The sequence below is a fragment of the Oryx dammah genome, unplaced genomic scaffold, assembly GCF_014754425.2.
Source record: "Oryx dammah isolate SB20612 unplaced genomic scaffold, SCBI_Odam_1.1 HiC_scaffold_26, whole genome shotgun sequence".
NCBI lineage: Eukaryota > Metazoa > Chordata > Mammalia > Artiodactyla > Bovidae > Oryx > Oryx dammah.
The window spans coordinates 34962090-34987617 of NW_024070210.1; the positions used below are offsets into that span (position 1 = coordinate 34962090).

Sequence of the window (25528 nt, forward strand, 5' to 3'; positions counted from 1 at the left end):
ATACTAGGTATGAGATGGAAATGTCTTTCAAGGGTCAGTTCTAGATCCTCTTCTCTATATACTTTTTCCTAGATCCATTCCTATAATTTAAATATCATCTATAGGTTGAAGACTGCCAGACTTGTTTCTCCAACCTAGGCCTTTGTTAAATTGAGAAAACAGCTGCCTGCTCTATTTGTATTTAAATTTGTAGTGAGAATCTCCATCTTCATATGGCAGACTGAATTCATGATTATCCATAATTAATCTACTTTTCTCATGCTCATCCCAACCCAGTAAATGATGACATAATTCTTTGAAACAGGCAAAAAAAGTCTTCCAGTCTTCCTTGACTCCTCTCTTAATGCTACCATATCTTATCCCATCAACAAATCCCATCTGCCCTTCAAAACCTATCCTAATCCTAGCCCTTTCACTTCCTCCCGGTCTGGTCCACTGGAGGATTATTGCCTGTTGAGTCTCTGCTTCTGCCTTTTCTCCTTCATAGTGTAATTTCTCATATTGCAGACAGATTAATTCCATCCTTCCATTCCTGTGTTCACATCTTCCAGGGGTGTCCTGTTTTACCCAAAGTTTAAAAAAAAAAAAAAAGCCAAAGTCTTTATCCAAAGTTTTATATTGTTTGTTCTCCAGTTCTATTGTTTTTCTCTTAGTAAAGTAAAGTAACTCAGTCGTGTCCAACTCTTTGCAACCCCGTGGACTGTAGCCTACCAGGCTCCTCCCTCAATGGGATTCTCCAGGCAAGAATACTGGAGTAGGTTGCCATTTCCTTCTCTTACCTACTCTGCAAAACATCATGGCCTCCTTGCCAGTACTCAGGCATACTGAGAACACTCCTGCCTCAGTCTTATTCAGACTGCCAGGAACTCCTTTCTTCTAGGCTTCTAGGCTACTTTCTTTGAATCCGTAGGCCTCTGTTCCTTACAGAGAAACTCTGACCATTCATTCAATTAAAATAATAACTTTCTTCCCTGCACAACGTGATTTCTTGTTTTCCATAGTACCTATCACCATCTTATGGTTTACATATTAATTTGTAACTGCCTTTCACTCCAGTGATGTTAGCTCTGTGAAAACAAGACAGTTTTGTACTCTGCTATATCCTCATAGTAGAAGCTTAATAAAGATTCATTGAATGACTGGATCAATCTACCCTTCCTTCCCAAACTTAGTCTGATCCTGAACCACTTCATTATTATACATCATGACCCGTTTGTTACTTAAACCAGAAACCTGGACGTTGTCCTAGCTTTTTCTTTTTTTTCTTATTCCACGTATCCAAATAATTGACAGGTATAGTTTGATCTGCTTCAGAATAGATCTTGAATCTGTCTACTTCTAGTCCAGACCACTATCATTTCTTTCCTGGCCACTAGTTTTGGTTTCTTTCTTTTATAGGTGCAGCTCCCTAGCCACCCTCTGGCCTTCACACAACAGCCACAGTAGAGATGTAAATCAGATAATCTCACTGTTTTGCTTAAATCCTTCAGTGTTTTTTCACTTTATAGAAAATAAAATTCAAACTTTTTACTGTGCTTATTAAGCCTTGTCTGGCTACTGCCTACCTTGTAATTTTGGCTGTAAGGTTGAGTTTAAAATGTGATCTTTGGATTCAAGCTGCATTGAATTGAATCCAAGCTCCACCAGTTGTTATGTGATTTTGAAGTTTCATAGGTTTCTGGTAGTAATTACATAAGAGCATGCACTGAATTACTTAACACGATGTCTAGCATGTATTAAGCACTCAAAAAGTAAACTCTCACCACATTCCCTCATGTTCACAGCTCAGTAATTGGGCTTTCTCTCACATCCTCAAACACTGGAACTCTTCTACCCATGGGCCTTTTCCTCACTATTCCCTCTACCTGGAACACTGTTCCTCCTGATGAGCATTTTTTTGCCTTTCATGTCTCAACATAAATGTCACTTCCTCAGCGAGACTTTGCCTGACCTTCACTCAAGTAGGCCCCCACTTCATCTCTCCCCCCATTTCTGTTACAGTACTCAATTCTTTCATGGTATTGAGCATGTAAGTGGTGTCACTTATCTGCGGAAGGTAACTGCATCCAGAATGTATCAGTAGTTCCACACAGGAGTGAATTCTGCTTTTGTTCAGTCCCATCCTGATGGTTAGTGTAGCGCTGGGGAGGAACGTAATAAGCAGATTGTTGAAGGGAATGGTAAAGGCAAGACCATTTTAGAGACTGAAATACAAATTATTTTCAGGAGAGGGATGTGTTACAGTGGATTTCTTTTTATGACAAAGCAGAAAAGTGAAAAATAAATACCAAGATCATTCAGAATTTAGAAATGAAAAAGTTAAGGTTTAGGGATAACAGACAGCTTCACTTCTCTTTCAGTCATCCCCTTTTCTGAAGTGTGTATTTCTAAAGAGGAGTTTGCTTGTTTTCCTTCATTCCCTAACCAGCGTCCAGCATGTAGTAGGATACAAGAATCTCTTGAGACCCAGGACCCTGTCCTGATGGCCAGATCAGTTTTACTGAGCTCATTGGGTACAGTTATTGGCGTGAAATATTCCAGTAGATAAGAGAAAGGCAGGTTTCTGCTCTCGAGGATTTACACTGACTACTAATAAGCCTTAAATGTCTTGGGCCAAAGGTTGATTGTGAGATACTCTCTGGTCTTCAGTACTTATGAAAAATTTTGTATTCTGTGCTTTACTTTCACACCCTTTTTCCCCTCTTACTTTATGAGAAAACTCCTCACTGACTGTGGGAAACCACTTGGAAATAAAATATGGAAGCTTCAGCATGATTTAAATACCCTTGTTTAACCCCTGGTTCTTTTTAGTAAGTCAGCCAAAATAGCTGTGCCTGCAAGGATCTTGAATGTGATGTACATATCAAAGTTCCTATAAATGTAGGTTTTTTTCAGGTTTCATTAATAGACTAGGTGAATATATAGGTTCTAATGGTTTAGCAGTTCAAGGAAAATTCAATACTAAAGAATAAATGTGTCTCCTAATAATTCTTTTGACTTCTAAGAAGGGAACATGCATCTTTATGTAGTTTTGTGGACAGTATGAGTTTGGCAGTTAGATTGATTGAAAAATACTTGATCTTGCTACTTTTGGTTTTTATTTTTGGTTTTATTCAGTGGGACAGTTCCTTATAGCCTTGGTACCCTCATGAGCACTATCCTTTCCTCATCTCCCACCTTGGCCCAGTCCTGAGACAATACCCACATCCCTGCTTTTGTGTCTGTCTTTTCACTTGTTTGTTTCCTTAAGAGATGAAGAGGAATGATTTTAAGCAGTACTCTATCAACACCATCTCCTTTGAATCTTGTACCAGAGTACATTTTAAAATTGCAGGTCTTTTAACAGGAATGTAGTTTTCTGGATTAAACATTTATCTGATACTAGAAATAACACTGTTACCCAATAAATAACTGACAAGTTGAAATAATCTTCCCACTCAAAACTGGAAAAAATTGCTTACCAGTTTATGATAGGGTGTAAGAATGAGACAGGGGGGATAATCTGAGGATACAAAGGAACATCTACATGCTGGTTTAGAAACCAGTTATTTTAAAGTGTGGATCAAAAAGAAAGGCATTTTATGAGCAGATGAATATTGCTTTCATATGTACACAGCATCAGGAATGATACAGCACTCCTTTCACTGATGAGTTTTAGGCATTGAGGACTACATTTTTACCACAAAACAGAAATATGGGCACTGGACAAATTGAGAAGTGGGATAGAGAACAAGCAAGAAATTTTAGACATTACTGAAGAGAGGAAGATGCATCCTAAAAGCTACTCTTGAGACATTTCTGTTCCCCTCCAGTATCTTTTTGGTTGTCAGTCCTTAGCTTATATAAAAGTTTGTTTTCATGAAGATTCGGTTCTGGACCCACATCTGTGTACCCCACTCAGCAGAATAAAAGCTCCATAGGTACCTGGACTCCCCATCTTGAGACAAGAGTTTAATCAACCTGCTGCTCTTTGGTTATCTTTTTCAGGAAGGGTCACAGCTCCCAACCCTTGTAGCTTATTAGTTGTATTTCCAACAATACATGCGGATCTCCTAAGAAAGTATAATTCTTGTTTCAATCTACTCGTAACTATTATGTGTACCCTTCAGAATTTGTAAAAGGATTTCACAACTATTGTCTCATTTGTTCCCTGCTAACAAAACCATGAGTTATTAACCTGTTTTTAAGATGAGGACGCTCAGAGTAGTTGTGCCTTACTTACTGCTGGGCTATGCTCATTCTTACATTGACCTCCAGATCTGAAATACATACATACATACATACATATGTATATACTCAATTTAATACATTAGTAGGATTAAGTGCAAAATCACTGATTGTGATGAAGAAAAGGGAAACTAGCCTGTATTGCCTGTTAAATGCTTGTACCTGATGCTTTCACATTTATCTTATTTAATCCCTATAATCAAGTAGAATAATCATTATTTTCATTTTACAAGTGAGGAAACTAAACAGTGATCTGTTTGTACTTTCTACTAATGACTTAACCTTCATTCCTGCCAGTGGAGTATGTTTTTACTACAGTTAAGCCTTGAACAACAGGGGTTAATTCGCCTATAATTTATAGTCAGGCCTCTTTTTATCTGTGGTTGCTCGGCATCCACAGATGGAATCCACTTCAGACCATGTGGTACTGTAGTATTTACAATTGATGAGACCCTCATTGTTGAAGTTGTGTGTTTTCTCATACTTTAAATACTCTAACATAAGGTAGAAGAACTATTCTGATAAGGACTATGTCTTTTCATACTGCATTTGTCCATAAACGTCATACCCTTGAATGCCTAAAAGAACTTGAGGGGGAAAAATGTGAATGCTAGTAATTTTTGCTGTGTTATTGATAGTATCCTACTTCAAGAAATACTCAGTTCTTTAACCATTTCTGCTTGTATAATAGAGACTGCTATGCTCTTCTCCAAGAAAATTTGTGCTCTTTCTTGCCCGATAAGTCTTGCTGCCTTATTTCTAGAGCCAGAATCATCAACTCTTCACCAAACCTGTGTCCAAATCAGAGCTGGGGGAAATTCCCACCCCCACCCCCCCCACTAATTTGAAAGCTGTCAGTGCTTATTTTCTCTTTTCAGATTTAAGAAACCTAAGGAATATAAGTGTTGACTAATTCTTAAGGCCCTCAATTGCATATTTGAAAGTTTTGTGGGGTTACTCTGTTTGCCTCTCTTAAAATACAGGAAGAGTGTTTCTTGGACTTTTCTGTTGCCTAAACCCTAGGCACAAAGTGAATGTGAAGCACTAGGATGAGGGAAAGGACTGGGCAGGCAGATGGAAGGTGAGAGTTCTTTTGTGAAAGGCACCAGGTCAGTGCTCAGCAAGGTGTAGTCGGTCTGACGGTGTTATTGATCACCTCGCACAGAATTAATAGGATTCCTGATAGGGCGCATGCGTGGGTGCTTTTCTGGTCTCATGGGACAGACTTAGGTGACCAGTCCTGCTTGTGGCCAGATCCACTCATTCACCCAGGACGATCTGTGGCCATGGCGCAGTGTGGAGCGATGGCGGGTCACACTTGTAACTGATCCTCATCACCCTGCCGTCCCCCGGGTGTGGTGAAGTTCTCTGGGGCAGGACAGATTAACTTCCTAGCTTGTGAAACAGCAGAATCTCCTCTGCCTGTAATGCCTTTCTTCCCTTAGCAGGGCCACCTCTAACCCGTCCTCAAGTAGCAGCTCAGGCAGACATGACTCCAGAGCCTGAGTTGGGTTATGTGCCGTCTCTTGGATTGATAGCCCCAGACTGTGTGTGACTGCCTGCTCCTGGCTCTCACCAGTCTCTGTCACGGGGCACCATTTAAAGTCGACTTAAGGGAATCCTTTTTTAGGGGGGAGAAAAGAATACAAGTCTGGAGGAATTTGGTAAATAACACAAAAGACATTTTTAAATTGGGAAAGAAAATATAAAAAAAGTGTTTAAAAGCCCTGATGCGTGGTACAGGTTCACTGGCAGATCCCTTTCAGAAAACAATGCAAAACTATAGAGCCATTCAGCGACAAGAAAATGAATAAATGTATCTGCACAAAATTTTGGAATTTTTGTAGAACAGAACCATAAGTAGTCACTAAGAAAGTTGAGAAAGAATTTTAAGATATATGAAAGGAAAATAGCTAATTTTCCTAATAACCCTTTAAAAAAAACTGTAGAAAGGTGAACAAAGGACATAGAGTAACAAATGAAAAGCAGCCAATAAGAAATAATGAAGAAAGGCGAGTAAATGAATTGTAAACTGTCTTTGAAGGAAGGGAGTGGGAAACCAGTCAGGTTAGTAAACAATAAAATGTGCAGAGCTGAGAGAATGAGAACAGGCTGGTAGGGTTGGAAATATCATATGAAATGATTTCAGAAGAAATTTAAAGATAACTGCCAGAGGTTTGCATGAAAATATTTGACCTAGCAGTTTATTTATAAGAATTTCTTGTAGAGAAACCTAAAAGCGTAAAAGATTTGTGCACCAGGATATTCATTTCTAACATTTTTGATAGTAGTGAAAATTTGGAAGCAATGGCAGTGTTTTGCCTTTCCCCCTTTTCCTTTTTTCTTTTTCTTTTTCTTCCCTAATCTATCTCCATGAGTCCAGAACTGGAAAATGCAGAGAATGGACGAGGTGCTGGTAAGCAGTTGGCTTGCTAACCAGGCACATTCCTTGATACCATCTGCTCTTTTGCTCTGTTGACACTACCTATTTTTTTTCATTTCCTTCATGAAGAATGACATTGCTCATGAAGTGTTTGGTACAGGAGGAATTGCCATCTCCTGCTTGTTATTCCTGCTGTCATCTGTATTTTTGTGTTTTAAGTTTGGGTTTGTTTCTAACAACCCAAGAGAACTAACCAGCCTGGTATAAAGCTGGACAGTGTCATCATCCCAATTTGTGTTAGTGCAAAGTGGAATCTTTACAACAGATCTGAAAGGAGCACTTTTATAGCCTTTGAAAGCAGGATTTTCTCCTTCGTGTCAGCCTTTGTTTACACAGGTTGATGAATCTTGTGAGTTTGTCATCTCCTTTCAGGTTATTGAGAGCATGAATCACGCGTTACCTCAGGGAGACGTAAATACCACATTTGTTTCTCATTTTCAATATAAGGAAATGGAAGCATATAATAAGTACCATGTCTAGCACACAGCCAGTTGCAGAAAATGAATGATTAGATTTCTTAACATTCTGTAAAATGCTCTGTAGTAAGTTGCAGGCACATAGTAAAAAGCCTGATAAATTATTTGGTGAACCTATGAATTTGTCCACATTCTACATTGGTTTCTGAGTTTTCTAATGGTTCCTGTAGTTACCACCTCACTGGCCTTTGCAGTACTACCCAGTAGAACTCTGTGCAATGATGCTCCATATCTGTGCATCCAGTAAAGTGGCCTCCACCCATATGTAGCTGTTGAAATGTGAGAGTGGAGTTGAGCTGCATAAGTTGCTTGTATATTTTTGAGATTAGTTGTTTGTCAGTTGCTTCATTTGCTATTGTTTTCTCCCATTCAGAAGGCTGTTTTTTCACCTTACTTATAGTTTCCTTTGTTGTGCAGAAGCTTTTAATTTTAATTTGATCCCATTTGTTTATTTTTGCTTTTATTTCCAGTATTCTGGGAGGTGGATCATAGAGGATCCTGCTGTGATTTATGTCGGAGAGTGTTTTGCCTATGTTCTTCTCTAGGAGTTTTATAGTTTCTGGTCTTACGTTTAGATCTTTAATCCATTTTGAGTTTATTTTTGTATGTGGTGTTAGAAAGTGATCTAGTTTCATTCTTTTACAAGTGGTTGACCAGTTTTCCCAGCACCACTTGTTAAAGAGATTGTCTTTACTCCATTGTATATTCTTGCCTCCTTTGTCGAAGATAAGGTGTCCATAGGTGTATGGATTTATCTCTCGGCTTTCTATTTTGTTCCATTGATCAATATTTCTGTCTTTGTGCCAATACCATACTGTCTTAATGACTGTGGCTTTGTAGTAGAGCCTGAAGTCAGGCAAGTTGATTCCTCCAGTTCCATTCTTCTTTCTCAAGATTGCTTTGGCCATTCGAGGTTTTTTGTATTTCCATACAAATCTTGAAATGATTTGTTCTAGTTGTGTGAAAAATACCACTGGTAGCTTGATAGGGATTGCATTGAATCTGTAGATTGCTTTGGGTAGTATACTCATTTTCACTATATTGATTATTCCAATCCATGAACATGGTATATTTTTCCATCTATTAGTGTCCTCTTTGATTTCTTTCATCAGTGTTTTATATATAGTTTTTGATATATAGGTCTTTAGTTTCTTTAGGTAGGTATATTCCTAAGTATTTTATCCTTTTCACTGCAATGGTGAATGGAATTGTTTCCTTAATTTCCTTTTCTACTTTCTCATTATTAGTGTATAGGAATGCAAGGGATTTCTGTGTGTTGATTTTATATCCTGCAACTTTACTATATTCATTGATTAGCTCTAGTAATTTTCTGGTGGAGTCAAAAAATGGGCCAGAGAACTAAATAGGCATTTCTCCAAAGAAGATGTATGGATGGCTAACAAACACATGAAAAGATGCTCAACATCACTCATTATCAGAGAAATCAGAGAAATGCAAATCAAGGCCACAATGAGGTACCATTTCACACCAGTCAGAATGGCTGCTGTCCAAAAGTCTACAAGCAATAAATGCTGGAGAGGATGTGGAGAAAAGGGAACCCACTTAACACTGTTGGTGGGAATGCAAACTAATACAGCCACTATGGAAAACAGTGTGGAGATTCCTTAAAAAATTGCAAATAGAGCTGCCTTATGACCCAGCAATCCCACTGCTGGTTATACACACCAAGGAAACCAGAATTGAAAGAGATACATGTACCCCAATGTTCATCGCAGCACTGTTTATAATAGCCAGGACATGGAAACAACCTAGATGTCCATCAGCAGATGAATGGATAAGAAAGCTGTGGTACATATACACAATGGAATATTACTCAGCCATTAAAAAGAATACATTTGAATCAGTTCTAATGAGATGGATGAAACTCGAGCTGATTATACAGAGTGAAGTAAGCCAGAAAGAAAAACACCAATACAGTATACTGACACATATATACAGAATTTAGAAAGATGGTAATGATGACCCTGTATGCGAGACAGCAAAAGAGACACAGATGTATAGAACGGACTTTTGGACTCTGAGGGAGAGGGAGAGGGTGGGATGATTTGGGAGAATGGCATTGAAACATGTATACTATCATGTAAGAAACGAAGTGCCAGTCTATGTTCAATACAGGATACAGGATGCTTGGGGCTGGTGCATGGGGATGATCCAGAGAGATGATATGGGGTGGGAGGGGGATTCAGGATTGGGAGCTTGTATACACCCGTGGTGGATTCATGTCAATGTATGGCAAAACCAGTACAGTATTGTAAAGTAAAATAAAGTAAAAAAAAAAAAAGAAATGTGAGAGTGTCACTGAGAAAGTGAATTTTTAATTTAATTTAGCCACTTAAGTATATAATTCTGTCACATATAATATTGTCTGATTTGCTTTCTTATTTAATATATATGGTACATTTTCAGTGACTGTGAAATGGCAGAGTCATAATTAGGGCATTTTATCCCTTCCATTTAGAAGTAGATATCCGGGGATATTTCAGATGTGGGATTATAAAAATAGTGTGTTAGACTTCTGTGTCTGGATTATTTTAAGGAAGAGATTTTTAGGGCTGTTATGGTTCTGGTTTTATGTTACGATTCTGTTGAATTGTTTTAATTTAGACTGGAAAATCAGGAGATAGCCACAAGCCTAATTCTGGACTCCATACCATGTTACCATGGTGGGTAACATTACCTTTATTTCTTTGAAAGTAGTTAATAAGCCACTGTTAGCTCAATTCAGAATCATTGCATGAGATTCAGTTAAGTTCAGTTGCTCAGTCATGTCTGACTCTTTGCGACCCCATGGACTGCAGCACGCCAGGCTTCCCTGTCCATCACCAGCTCCTGGAGATGGCTCAAACTGATGTCCATCAAGTCAGTAATGCCATCCAGCCATCTCATCCTCTGTTGTCCCCTTTTCCCCCTGGCTTCAGTCTTTCCCAGGATCAGGGTCTTTTCTAATGAGTCAGTTTTTTGTATTCCGTGGTCAAAGTATTAGAGCTTCAGCTTCAGAATCAGTTCTTCCAATAAATATTCAGGACTGATTTCCTTTAGAACTGGTTTGATTTCCTTGCAGTCCAAGGAACTCTCAAGAGTCTTCCCCAACACCACAGGTCAAAAACATCAATTCTTTGGCACTCAGCTTTCTTTATGATCCATCTCTCATATCCATACATGACCACTGGAGAAACCATAGCTTTGACTAGATGGACCTTTGTTGGCATAGTAATGTCTCTGCTTTTTAATATGCTGTCCAGGTTGGTAATAGCTTTCCTTTCAAGGAGCAAGCGTTTTTTAATTTCATGACTGCAGCCACCGTCTGCAGTGATTTTGGAGCCCTCCCCCAAAATAGTCTGTCACTATTTCCATTATTTCCCCATCTATTTGCCATGAAGTGATGGGACCAGATGCCATGATCTTAGTTTTTTGAATGTTGAGTTTTAAGCCAACTTTTTCACTCTCCTCTTTCACTTTCATCAAGAGGCTCTTTAGTTCCTCTTCACTTTCTGCCATAAGGGTGGCATCATCTGCATATCTGAGGTTATTGGTATTTCTCCCAGCAATCTTGATTCCAGCTTGTGCTTCATCCAGTCTGGCATTTCACATGATGTACTCTGCACATGAGTTAAATAAGCAGGGTGACAATATACAGCTTTGATGTACTCCTTTCGCAATTTGAACCAGTCTGTTGCGTGATATTACTCATACATTTTTAAAATTTTCTTATTTTAAGGAAGAGATTATTTTACTATTATTTTAAGGAAGAGATTTTTAGGGCCATTATGGTCACATTTTAGGTACTCAGTAGCCACATATACCTGATGGCTGCTGTGTTGAACAGCACAGATCTAGATTTGAATATCACTGCTTGCCACCTTCAGCTGGTTGATGCTTATAGAACTCTGTACTCAGGAACTATAAAATATACATTCTTTCAAGTTCACATGGAACTTTCACCAAGGTGAAGTGCATCATATGCAAGGCCATAAGACAATCTCAAATTAAAAGATTGAAATCTCATGTATTCTGGGACCACATCAGAGTTAAAGTAGAAAAATAACAGTAAGTTACCTAAAAAGCTGGTATATCTGGAAATTGAGTGATACACTTATAAATAAATTCTTGATCAGAGGGAATTTTATGGAAAATTAGAAATTTCAAACTAAAGGATAAAATACAGCATTTCAAAAATGTTAAGGGTTTAGCTTAAGCAATACTTTGGTGGAAATTTGTAACTTAATGAGAGGCTTAAATTTGATGATTGAAGTTTCTACCTTACACTCCAAAAAAACAAAAAAAGCAAACTAAATCCCTAATAAGGTAGCAGGAAGAAAATAAGGGTAGAATACTGACAAATATAAAAAATGATCTGTGATGTGATATTCTTTCCTTTTAACTTTGTTAATAATAGTGACTTGCTAGCCGTAATGACTAGCAATAAATTTAGTGAGAAAAAATAGGACATTACTTTGCCAACAAAGGTCCATCTAGTCAAAGCTATGGTTTTTCCAGTAGTCATGTATGAATGTGAGAGTTGGACTATAAAGAAAGCTGAGCACTGAAGAATTGATGCTTTTGAACAGTGGTATTGGAGAAGACTCTTGAGAGTCCCTTGGACATCAAGGAGATCCAACCAGTCAACTCTAAAGGAAATCAGTCCTGAATATTCACTGGAAGGACTGATGCTAAAGCTGAAACTCCCAATAGTCTGGCCACCTGATGTGAAGAACTGACTCATGTGAAAAGACTCTGATGCTGGGAAAGATATGAAGGTGGGAGGAGAAGGGGATGACAGAGGATAAGATGGTTGGGTGGCATCACGGACTCAGTGAACATGAATTTGAGTAAACTCCAGGAGTTAGTAATGGACAGGGAGGCCTGGCATGCTGCAGTCCATGGGGTCGAAGAGTCGGACATGACTGAGTGACTGAACTGAACTGAAGCACCAATTTATAGATGAGAGCAGGGTTCAGTTAAGTTTAATAATTACAGTTATTTATAATGGAAGCCTCAGTTTCCTTGGATTCAAACTCACTTTAGTGCTCTGATTTGCCTGTTTTGGAAGATAATTTAACCTAGGCATGAAGAAACCTATAGACATATTTTATAAATCCATGAAAGAGTTTTAAAGCTGAGAATATGAACCTAGTTTTAAGTAAAATGATAGGCAACTGCATGTATCCCATCAAGAAGATATGTTTGGACAGTGACATTTCTGGATGAGTCTGCGGAAATGATTGGCTCTCAGGAATTTGCATAATCTCATTTGACTGAAAAAAAAATGAACATTTAAATTAAATGCTGCATTTTTTTCTTACAGGTTTATAGACAAGAAGGAAAGGTTAAGCCAGCTTAGGAGCAAGCAAGAAGAATTTCAAAAAGAGTGAGTTTTCATTTTGCTTTCTAATTTGTGGGGGTTATCTGGTCACCACCTGGTTTATTTCAGTGCTGTGGTACGCAGATATGTGGGTTCCTAATTTATTGAATTTAGGATACAGATCTCAACATGTGAAGAGCACTGTATCTGGGAGAAACCAAAATAAGAGATTGTTGGGTTTCTGGAAAACAGTGGGATCAAACATAGTGCCTGGTTAACAGCAGGCACAGTGACTGAGTGGGTGAATCAGAGAGCTGACCCTGGTGAATGGGTCCAGTACAGAAAGCATGTTACACTAGTGGTGGCGGCCCATGTAGGACATTGTTGCTTCTCTTTGTCTTTATTCTTCTGCATGAAGGTTTTGCAAAGTGTGATCTCTAGATCATCCACATAAGATTAAATTAACTTGGTGTTCTAGTTAAAAATGTAGATTCTTGGAGTCTGTCCTCAGATATTCTGATTCAGTAGGTCTGAGGGGAGGTCCAGAAATCAGGTATTAACAAGCACCCCTGACAAATCTCTCATGCTCTGGATTTGGAAATTATCCTGTAGAACCTTTTGTCCCAAATTGGTACAGTCACTGTTTTCCATCCAGGCCCCAGACATGATTAACACATTTATGAGCAGATTAACTTTTCAGAGATGCCCTGAATTAGAGAAACCTGCTTGGATTTATTTTACTCAGTCATTTCTCTGACTTACTGTAACATAGAAACTTAACTTTTTTCCTGTAGAACACTTCATTCTATAGAACAAATTTTAACCTACACTGACTTGTGCCATTTTAAAGTATGGGAACTGATGATAGCATTTTGGATCATGAATTATCTTATGTTGTTGTTGGATTGCTAAGTTGTGTTCAACTGTTTGTGACTCCATAGACTACAGCTCACCAAGCTTCTCTGCCCTAATTATCTCCCAGAGTTTGCTCAAACTCATGTCCATTGAGTCGGTGATGCCATCCAACCATTTCTTCCTCTGTCGCCCCCTTCTCCTCTTGCCTTCAATCTTTTCCAACATCAGGGTCTCGTTATTATTACTTAAGACTGATGGAAATTATTGATTATGATGGAGAGCAAAGGCGATGGCTGTTGTGGAAGTTTATTGTATTTACAGAAAGGCTCTGAGCCATACTAAAAGTGCAGAAGGAAGCAGGTGAGGAAAAGAATGGCAGAAAGGAGGGGATTTGGAAAACATTTTTAAATACTTATACCCCACTTTGGTATATCCAGAGTTTTCTAAGACCTTATTTTAAAAAGTTGTTGATTTTGCATTTTTGAGGTTTACCAATTTTATTAAGAGCTTATTTCCTTTATCTCTTCTCCATACAGAGTATTGAAAGCTATGGAAGGAAAATGGATGACAGATCAATTGGTAAGAACAAGAAGTATTTAAATAATATTCTTCACACTTGAGGTTAGATGTTTTTAAATTGGCAGAACTTAAATGATTTTGAACTTAAATTTATTTTTTTAGTAGTTCTCTGTGAATATATTTTTAGTGCCAGCTTCTCACATATTTCATTTAGATGTCAAAAACAGGGTATTGGCAGTTAATTATGGAACCACCATAATGAATAATTACGAGGTCTGATGCTGAAAGAAATATACAAGAACAGTTAGATGCTCTTTTTTTAAAAAAATTACTCATCATGAACATACATTTTCTAGATGGGTTAATTAAAAAATAAGCTAAAATATTAAAAGAAGATATAGGAGAGTGTTTATATAATCTGAAGGTGAGCAGACCTTTATAAGCCATAAAGTAAAACATTTGATACACTATATAAAATGTTTAAAAATTATATCTGTTGAAGACCCTGGCAAAATGAATATAAACTGGGACAAAATGATTATAACATGAAAATAAGGGGTTTGCTTGACTACACTTGTATTCACTGTTGGGGGAAGTGCATGTTGGCATATTTGTTTGAGGGACAGCTTGGTGGTGGTTCATTGCTTTTGTAATGCATATGTGGTATAAATACATCCAGCAGTTTTCCTCCTGAGAAAGTGCATGTGAATATAGAGATTTACAGGTAAAGATTCTGATTGTCTGCAGTGTTCTTAGTAAAATTAATATATAATTAAATATTCATCAAACAGAATCAGCTGATTATGATACTGTGTAGCTGTTAAAAAGTATGTGGTCAGTCTGTATGCACTGGTACGGAATGATATCCAAGGTATATTTTTTTAATGAAAAAAAATTCAAATAGTAGGCTCGGGTAAAGTATGATTCCATTTGTGTATGTGTTTTAAATAAATATGCTCTTGAAAGTCTGAAAAGATACACAGTTACCCCTGAATAGTGGGAAGGAGTCAGGCTAACAATCTCGTTCTTCTCTTTTGTGATGCCTGCTTTTTTATCATAAGCATCATTCATAATTTTTAAATACTTAGAGATGTGATATAAGTGAATTCTGCTTATGTTCTGAATGTTCTATAAACAAATTATGTTGTATGGAAAAAAGTTATAAAAGACTATTTGTAAAGAATCTCATCCCAGTTTTTCTAAGTTCCTTTCTAAGTTTTCTAGTTTTTCTATCAAAAACTTAAAATATTGGTTCTTAAAGACTAATATCTTTTAAAAGTGAAAACATCTCATTGCCAGTTTATTCCTAAATTGATCACAGTTCCTGTGAATCTGTTCTCAGATGTCTCTCACAGTGCTTTGGAGAGGGGAGCATTTTCCCCACTGAACCAGTCCTATAATGTATTTTGTATCTTGTACCATCACACTACTTAGACAAGTGTTAAACATTATAAACATTTGAATGTTGTAAGCTTTCGGATGTCCCCATTTATGGAGACATCATGGAATAGATAAATCATACTTTCTAAAAACCAACTAGTATGTCAGATTTTTACTTATCCTTTATTCTCTTTGGGGAAGCTGTACCTAAATCTTGGTAATGGAAAAAGGCAGTTTCATGTTTCATAAAATTTTTTCAGGGCTTTTCCAGAAATCTTACATGAGTTATACACTTTAAAAAAAAAAGGGAATTCTGCTCTGTTGCAGTTTTTTATTACTCTGTAAGTAATATTTGCTTATTGTATCAGTGAGATAGTACAGCTGATAGTCTCCTCAGTAACCAGCACTGAGAATTCAGAGCAGTGCATCCATAGAACTCTCTGATGATACAGATGTTCTGTCTGCACTGCTGACGTGGTAGGCATTAGCCATAGGTGGTGTCCACATGGACCACTTGACATGTGGGTAGTGGGAGTAAAAACCAGATTTTCTTTTTAAATTTTATGTAATCTCATTGACTGTCAGATAGCCACATAGGACCCACATACAGTAGCTCTGTACTGGATAGGACAGGTTCAGATAATATGCGTCAACTTTTTCCTCTGTACTTACTAACACAGAAAAGAACTATTTCTCATTCTCTCTTAATTGCCTAGCAGCTTCTGTCCTGAACCACTAGTTACAAAAGCTGTAATAAATATAATTATACTGGACCTTTCTTCATTTCATTTTCTAAGATACACCTCAGGATAAGTAGTGTCCCTAGTAGATAATCATATTAATTGTAAGAGACCAATATTTGTGATATTTGTTTCATACCTTTTTTAAGAGATGGAAAATAATGTCCTGCAAGATGAGGATTGAACAGCTGAAACAAACTATATGTAAAGGAAATGAAGAGATGAAGAAAAGTAAGTAACTTTCCCACCTCTCTCCAGCCCTGATAAAGGACTCATGTGTAATTTCATGGGATTGTTCAACGAGGGAAAGAAAAAGGGAGGGGTGGTAGAGGCAATAGCAACCTGGAAAAGTTAACTGGTTTCCTTTTACTCTTTGTAAAACATTTGTATAAGGAATTTATATATATATATATTTCAAATATATATATAAAACATGTATCTGTGTTATGTATATTTACAAATGTGTGCATATATACATAAACACATGTGCAAATGTAATAACCTTTATAAACTACTTAGCTTAAAAAGTTGAGTACTGTTGTGTCCCATTTCCCTTAGCTGATAGGAAGCTCAGAGTCAGTCTTGGTAATCAAGTATAATTATTAGTTCACACCAGAAGCAAATACTGACTTTTTCTCCATCAGTGAGTCTTCCACATATTTTAATTTGTATTAATTTTGCATTATGTTTGTGTACTTCATATTTTATCACAAGTAGTTGCCAGATTTTAAGAGAATCCTCTTAGAAATCCATGTCTTTAGACAGTGCTTGCTGGGACATCCCTGGTGGTCCAGTGGTTTAGACACTGAGCTTCCAGTGTAGGGGTTGGGGGTTCAGTCCCTGGTCAGGGAACTAAGATCCCACATGTCATGTGGCAAGGCCAAAGATAAATTTTAGAAAAAAGAAAAATAAGTAGTTCATGTATTTCTGAAGACAATTGTTTAAAATGGATTGCTGTCATACCTTGTAAGTCCTGTTCTTGTCTACTCATTGCTTTCAGAAGCAAGTATTTTATAGTGGTAGGTAATGGTATGAAAGCTGCCTTTGAAAAACTTGTCCTAATAAAGTGCTTGCATGGAGTTTCACAGGATTAATAAGCTACAGAAACAGGGCAGCCTGGTGAAGAGGTCTCAGAACTACAGCCCGCCTCTCCTGTGCCGAGTTTGGCTTGCACCCTCCAAAGGCTCTGGGTCAGCAGCAGCGTAGGGACTCATTACTTACCATGGGTTCATCCACTTTCCCCTCCTCCCTGGATGTTCACAGTAGGAGTTTGCCACCAGGCATCTGTGAACCTCCTGAAATTGCTGAATTGACTGAGTTTGTGCTTTTCTCTGATAAATAAGTTTAAAACTTTGATCAGCTCCTTTTAATAGGCTCCTATCCCAATTATCCTTTTAGTTTAGTCACTAAGTTGTCTCTTTGTAACCCCGTGCACTGTAGCCCGCCAGGCTCCTCTATGGAAAAACATCTTCTCCTTCATTGACTACGCTAAAGCCTTTGACTGTGCGGATCACAACAAACTGTGGGAAATTCTTCAAGAGATAGGAATACCAGACCACCTTGTCTGTCTCCTGAGAAACTTGTATGCGGGACAAGAAGCAACAGTTAGAACTGGATATGGAACAAATGGCTGATTCAAAATTATGGAAGGAATATGACAAAGCTGTATACTGTCACTCTGCTTATTTAACTTCTATGCAGAGTATATCATGCGAAATGCCAGGCTGGATGAATCACAAGCTGGAATCAAGATTGCCAGGAAAAATACCAACAATCTCAGATATGCAGAGATATGGCAGAAAGTGAAGAGAAACTAAAGAGCCTCTTGATGAGGGTGAAAGAGGAAAGTGAAAAAGCTGGCTTAAGACTCAACATTCAGAAAACTAACATCATGGCATCTGGTCCCATTACTTCATGCTAAATAGACAGGGAAAAAGTAAAACAGTGTCAGACTTAATTTTTTTCGGCTCCAAAATCACTGCAGATGGTGTCTGCAGCTATGAAATTAAAAGATGCTAGTTTCTTAGAAGAAAGGCTATGACAAACCTAGACAGCATATTAAAAAGCAGAGACATCACTTTGTTGCTAAAGGTCCATCTAGCCAAAGCTATGGGTTTCCCAGAAGTAATATACAGATATGAGAGTTGGGTCATAAAGAAAGCTGAGCACCAAAGAATTGATGCTTTCAAATTGTGGTGCCGGAGAAGACTCTTGAGAGTGTCTTGGACTGCAAGGAGATCAAACCAGTTAATCCTAAAGGAAATCAACCCTGAATATTCATTAGAAGGACTGATGCTGAAGCTGAAATTCCAATACTTTGACCACTCGATGCAAAGAGCTGGCTCATTGGAAAAGACCCTAATGCTGGGAAAGATTGAAGGAAAAAGGAGAAGAGGGTGGCAGAGGATGAGATGGTTAGGTAGCATCACTGATTTGATGGACATGAATTTAAACAAACCCCGGGAGATAGTGGAGGACTGAGGAGCCTGGCCGGTCATAGTGTGGAAAAGAATTGGACACAACTTGGTGACTAAACCACAACAAAGCCCCCAAATACTGAAAGCAACAACCATGGAAAATATTAACAAGAGATATGGTTCTCCACTGCTTCAGCTAAGTCACTTCAGTCATGTCCGACTCTGTGCAACCCCATAGATGGCAGTCCACCAGGCTTCGCTGTCCCTGGGATTCTCCAGGCAAGAACACTGGAGTGGGTTGCCATTTCCTTCTCCAATGCATGAAAGTGAAAAGTGAAAGTGAGGTCGCTCAGTAAGTGTCTGACTCTTCGTGACCCCATGGACTGCAGCCTACCAGGCTTCTCCGTTCATGGGATTTTCCAGGCAAGAGTACTGGAGTGGGTGCCATTGCCTTCTCCGATTGTTCTCCACTAGTGGACTCTGTAGCTGTGGTTTCCATCCCTAGCAGATGATTTGTGTCACCTGATAACCATTTTTAAAATCTAGAGAGAATCTGGGCCCTGCCTTGAACTTAGAAAATGAAAATCTCGTTCATGGGGACTGGGGTCAGTGGTTCATAAGCTGTCTGTAATAAAAGACCATTTTTTTCTCTTTCGTTTCTAATGTGTCATAAACCAACATCAGTACTTCTGTAAACTATAATAAAATTAGTTACTAGAAAAGTGATTGCACACTTGGATGCCAGGGCAGTATCACATAGCCATGTCAAAATATGTTTGTTTGTTTTTTTTCTAAATTTGCTCTCTACTTCTGCACTTGTTTTGTTTGGTAAAGGTTTGGGCCAGATCCATGGCTCACACTTTGAGTAGTAGCTCTACTCTGATGACCTGTCAGGTTCATAAGCTGTTTGCAGCCATCTACACTAGACTCAGAAAATTTTGCAAACAATTTCAAGGCAGTTAATGGATTCCAGAAGCTCAAGTTTATAGATTAGATTAAGAGTTTGCTGCTCAAGAAATAGCCTGTTGTGTGTGTGTGTGTGTTTTTTAACAGAATCTTATTGTTAAAATACCAATTATAAACTGTAGCTCCTGATGAATATTTCTCCAGAATCTTTTGATTTAACGTTATGATTGCATGATAATACGGCATAGATAGGGAAATTGGATTGCATTTGAAATTTCAGAGTTAAGTTGATCTGTTATTTGCCAAAGTAGCAAGAGTAGATTGCAGACAGGGAAGGTGACACGGAGAGAGGAGTGACTTAACCTGAGTGCACGAGTGCTGGTTGGGTGTCTGTGATGATTTCCTGTCACCTTCAAGGGGCCCTAGTTATTACATTGGAAAATGTTGTTTAAAAAATCTAACCACATGGCTCAGGCCATGGCTAGATATTGATAGATACATTTGAGTACTTGTAAAGAACTCAGTAGAGATCATGAAAATGATTGAACTTACTGGAAAGTGTGTGAAAGGACCATAGACTTAGGGACATTCATATTGATCAGGAATGGCGAAAAGATGAATCAGAGAAGGAAAAAAAAGTCTGTGTGTGTATGTGTGTGTGTGTGTGTGTGTGTATAAAAGAAACTTTATGCCTGCAGTGAAATAACTAACCTAGGTTCAGTTTCATGCGTCCTCAGTCTTATCTGACTCTCTGCGACCCCATGGACTGTAGCCCGCCAGGCTCCTCTGTCCATGGGATTCTCCAGACAAGAATTCCGTAGTGGGTTGACATTTCCTCCTCCAGGGGATCTTCCCAGCCTTGGGATCGAACCCGCGTCTCTCGCATCTCCTGCACTGGCAGGGATACTTTTACCACTGTGTCACCTGGGAAGCCCTAGGACCTTCGTGAAAAGGACACACATTGGGCAGGATGGGTATCTGATTTCTCGGTTGTGTGGCCAGGCTCTGGTGGCCCTTGCAGTGGTTAAAATGCTAGTGTGTGATGGGTACTCCCACCCTGCTGGGGGTGCTGCTCCCCACTGTGACTTTTCAGAGTGGTGGTCTGTTTCTTTGTTGCATGACCACCGGCCGTGAGGTTGTCCTCAGGTTCTCTGAATGGAGCCCAAGCCACACTCGGTAGTTTCCTAAGGAAAATCAGGTCTCCAGTGAGTTTTTCAAACTTAAATATTTTTTCTGCCCAACATGCCTATTCTTCAGTGTTTACTTTAAGAAAGTCAGGTGCTTTGTGTGCTAAACTTCAAATACAATCCAGCTTCCCTAACTTGAACTTGATAGTCTTGAGTGATGCTTACTAATGTTGATTACCAATGGAGACTCAGAATCATTTTAGTGGTGGTCCCCTTTGCTCTGTGTGTAATACCTCCTTGAACTAAACTCTTGGTCTCCATACTTGGTGAACATCATCTCATTAATGTTATTGAAGTTTTGCTTTCAATTTAGACATAATTCAGGAAGACACTTAATGCTTCGGAGCCGCGGTGGGGGCGTGGTAGTATATAGTACCCAGGAACTGTTTCCAGAGCTTATTGTTGGGTGTGACTTGTTTATTTTAGATGCTGAAGGCCTCCTCAAAACCAAGGAAAAGAATCAGAAACTTTATACTCGAGCACAACGGCACCAGGAAAAGAAGGAGAAGATCCAGAGGCATAATCGCAGACTTGGTGACCTGGTAGAGAAAAAAAACACGGACTTAAGAAGTCATTATGAGCGTCTGGCAGATCTTCGGCGGTCTCACATATTAGAGCTTACGTCTGTCATTTTTCCCATCGAGGAAGTAAAGACTGGTGCGAGGTACAGTAAGCGAGTCTTTCAACTCTAGGGACACCCAATTTCCAAAGATCAAGTGTCTTTCAAGCATGTCAGCACATTTATTGGGCCTCATTCTGGGTTTTCCTGGTGATGAAACATAAGTCTTATCTGCTTCAGCAAACAGTAAACACTGCACAAAGTTGGGGAGGCAGCCAAGGGGAAGGGTGGTGGCCCTGGGAGAGGTGAAGCCCAGGCTTGTGGACTCTTGGAGCTTCCAGAGGAGGGCCGGGCTCACACGCTTCATCCGGAACCATCTGCTGTGGCTGCAGGGCCAGTCCGGCTGCTCATTAGTCACACGCTGTTAGGCAGGTTCTTGCGCCTTCAAGTCTTATTTCCTTGTCTGTGAGATGGGGATAATAAACACCTACTTCACAGAGAAATCATGAGCGAAGATGGAAGAAAAAGCCCCTGGGTCTCTTACTTGGTGGGCGAGACATGCTGACTCTACCTCTTCCTGGTAACCCTCCCGTCTAGCTCAGGATCAGCTAGGTCGAGTCTCAGGCCATAGTGCTCAGACACCCTCAGGAGCCACTGGGACGAACAGGATGGGGATTCCCAGCGGCTGACCATCAGAGTCACTCAGGAACTTCGGGAGAAAACAGGTCCCAGAGGACTGACCTCCAGCCTCCCTGTCCATCTTGGAATGCTTTGTTTCTTAAACTTCCCTAGGTGATGCTGGTGATCACACAGATTTGGAAACTTCCACTGAGGAGTTTTTTTTTTTTTTTTTCCCTCCCCTTAAATATTCTTTATTTTTTAAATTATGAAAGTATGATAGCACATTTTAATTTTTAGAGCTGGATATTGAAAAACTCTAAATTTTTCATCTTTTATAAAGAAATTTTTATGACATTTAATAATCTGATTGAAAGTTGATTCCTCTTTTAGTTTCGTTTCTTTCCTTTTTTTTTTTTTTTTACTTTATTTTACTTTACAATACTGTATTCGTTTTGCCATACATTGACATGAATCCGCCATGGGAGTACATGAGTTCCCAATCCTGAACGCCCCTCCCACCTCCCCGTTTGTTTTCTGATTAACCATCAGGCTCTTGCCCGTGAGGGTTTTCCTTCTCTTGCAGTTGTCTTCACTTTCTCGCTCCTTCCCCTGGCTCTGGACAGTCTGGACTCTTGCTCCTTAGGATAGAATTCACTGCCTCCACTTCAGTCTGTCCTTTCACCTGTTGCCAGAGTGAGCTTCCTCAAACCCTGAAGGTCTGATTGTGCTTCTGACTTGACAGCCTACTCTCTGACACTTAACAAGTCATTTGTCACTAGTGATGGTTAGCAAATACAGAGATAAAAAGGCAGATTCAAAATAGAGAAGAATGCAGGGCTCAGAAATAGACCCTGAAGTGGTATTTTGAATCAGTGGGGGAAAGTTGGATTTTTCCAAAAATTGGTGTAAAGACAGCTGGCCAGGCCTTTGAGGGGGAAGAAGCTGACAAACAGAAGCATTATGCCAAATTACATTCTAGATTTTTTAAATTACATATGAGCCAAAATACCTGTGTTAGAACACATAGTCAACAAGACTAGGATACTGTTCCAGATTTTAGGATACTAAGACTCATAGAGAAAAGCTTTCTCTTCCATACTTGTGCTGTTTAAATCTTTTATGTTAGTGTAAATTGCTGTATATCATTCTTTCTTTTTTTAAGCTGGTAGTGTTGAAGTTATCCCCATGGTAAGATACCTTATTCCTTCACATTTCTTCTCAAGCTGCCTTGAGTGGAGGAAGGAGGAAGTAAAGGCCAGCTTAGAACTGGCCATGGTGTCCTGTGCAGGGCCACCAGGAGGAGTGGGTTTACGCGCGCCTGGTGCAGAGGAAGAGGAATTGAGAGCCGGCGGCCCCAGGGATGCATTCTAAACCCAGAGCAGCATGATAGGCCCTGCCTTGTCTGGGCGTCTCCCACCTCTTCTTTCAACACCATTTTCTGGCACTTCGCTCGTGCCTCCTACACGTACCTATGCTGACCTTCTGCTCCCCAGACACCCTGTGTCCTCTCACCACCTGCACGGTACCCGCCGGGCCTTCTCATTCCACTTCCACACTTTAGGCCAGCAGCGCTCCAAGTGCAGTCTATGAACTTCTCTGGGTCACTGAGGCCTTTTCAGGGCATCTGTGCAGTTGAAACTATTTCCATAATAATACTAACACTTTATTTTCCCTTTTTACTCTGTTGACATTTGTACTGGTGGCTCAAATGCCATGGTAGGAAAACTTCTGTCGCCTTCACAGGTTTCAAGGCAGCGACACCAAACTGTGGTAATAGTCATTGGATTGCTTTGCAGTGCAAAAAACCAGCCAGTTACACATCAAGCACACTATTGATGAAGCAGTAGAAATTATTCATTTTATTTAAATTAAGTCGACCTCTGCATGCCCATCCTTAGACTGCTGTGCAGTGTGGTGGGAAGTCTGTAGAAAGCATGTTTGCTGCATACTGAAAGCTACCAGGGGCTGAAGGAAAGGCCCTTGAGTGAGTTGCTGGTAAAACTTTTTTTTTTTTTTTTCCCCATGGGACACTTTCTCCCCTTGAAAGAACAGCAGAAAGACTTGGGTTTTAAAGAGATTTTCAAAAGTCATGATCAAAAAAAAAAACAAAAACAAAAGTCATCATCAGTGCTGTGCTGTGCTTTGCAGCCCAGGTAGTCAGCAAATAATGTCACTCTTCATGAATTTTCCTGTTTTGAAACATACAGTTTTTCATTCGGAAAAACATGCTGCTACTGCTGCTGCTACTGCTAAGTCACTTCAGTTGTGGCTGACTCTGTGCGACCCCAGAGATGGCAACCCTTCAGGTTTCCCCGTCCCTGGGATTTTCCAGGCAAGAGCACTGGAGTGGGTTGCCATTTCCTTCTCCAATGCATGAAAGTGAAAAGTGAAAGTGAGGTCGCTCAGTCGTGTCCGACTCTAGTGACCCCATGGACTACAGCCTACCAGGCTCCTCCATCCATGGGATTTTTCAGGCAGAAGTACTAGAGTGGGGTGCCATTGCCTTCTCTGACATGCTACTTATGTGTAAAGGGGTTTATTATTTTTGAGTGAGTTAATAATTAAAAAATTTCTCAGATTTTTAATACAGTAAATATTAATAGTCTAACACACATACACAAAAGCTCTTTGGAGCCCTCAGAATTTTTAAGCACGTGAAGGGGTCTTGAGATCACATAGTTTGAGAACCTAACACGTGATGCCCTGTTCGTGGTGCCATCGTGCCCGCATGCTGTGAGCTTTGCCACGGCTGCTTTGCCCTTCACCTCTGGAAGGACTTGCTTGTCTCTGTATTTTCCAATTAAATCCCTGTCCTTTCATGCATCATCCCAGTGTTCCATGTACCTTCCAAGTAACTGCACACCTGTTTAAAACCCAGTGCCTTTACATCCGTATGGTCTTCGGTTTGTAGAGATCCTGCAGACGTGTCTTCAGAGAGTGACAGTGCCATGACTTCCAGCACCGTGAGCAAACTCGCTGAAGCGCGGAGGACGACTTACCTCTCGGGGCGATGGGTCTGTGATGACCACAATGGGGATACCAGCATTAGCATCACGGGGCCTTGGATTAGCCTTCCCAACAATGGGGACTACTCGGCCTACTACAGCTGGGTGGAAGAGAAGAAGACCACGCAGGGGCCTGGTGAGAAGCAACCTAGTGTTCGAAAACTGCTATGAAATTTTTTTTTAATTGAGGTGAACTTGATGTAACAAAATGAACAGTTATAGGGTCCGTGAGTGGGACTCAGTACATTCACAGTGTTGTGCGGCCGTCACCTTTGTCAAGATCAAAAACATATTTTTCATCCCAGACGAAAACTGTGGGGCTCGAATCAGTCACTCCTGCTTTCTGTCTCTGTGGATGCTTTCTCTTTGTTTCACAGAAATGGGATCGTACAACATGCGGCCGTTTGTGTCAGGCTTTTTTCACGTAGTGTATGGTTTTCAAAGTTCATCTATATTGTGGCATATACATTTTATTCCTTTTATGACTGAATAATACTCCTTTGTGTGGCTATGCCACATTTTGCTAATCGATGAATGGACTGAAAACATGCATCAATATTTTTTTAGATATTTCACTTTTTGGGGTCAAATGTTACTTATATAAAAAGATCTCACTATTTAAAGAAGTGTATTTAGCCTGTTGGGTCCCATTTTTATAGCTTCTAACTTTGTAAATAACTTTTTTTTTAACCAGTCCTAAGTGGAGGTTGAAATACCCCAGTAGAAAAACCCTTTAAAATGCCAGTAGCTTTGCTTTGGTGGAGAAAGATGATGCATTTAGTTATCTAACAAGTATTTAATGAGTGCTTTCTGTTATGCACGCTGCTGGTGATACAAGGCGGTGTCACCAAGGCAGGTGTAGCCCTTTGC

The 25528-nt window shown here is 39.5% G+C and overlaps 1 protein-coding gene across 1 annotated transcript in view; it reads left to right on the plus strand.

The window, feature by feature from the left end:
• ATG14 (autophagy related 14) overlaps positions 1–25528 on the plus strand; it is a 39249-nt gene that overhangs the window by 1570 nt on the left and 12151 nt on the right. Inside the window, exons 2-6 of the mRNA XM_040226387.1 lie at positions 12473–12535; positions 13861–13903; positions 16113–16194; positions 20900–21137; positions 24565–24794. Of these exons, the coding sequence (XP_040082321.1) occupies positions 12473–12535; positions 13861–13903; positions 16113–16194; positions 20900–21137; positions 24565–24794 (656 nt within the window). The remainder of the gene's footprint in view (positions 1–12472; positions 12536–13860; positions 13904–16112; positions 16195–20899; positions 21138–24564; positions 24795–25528) is intronic.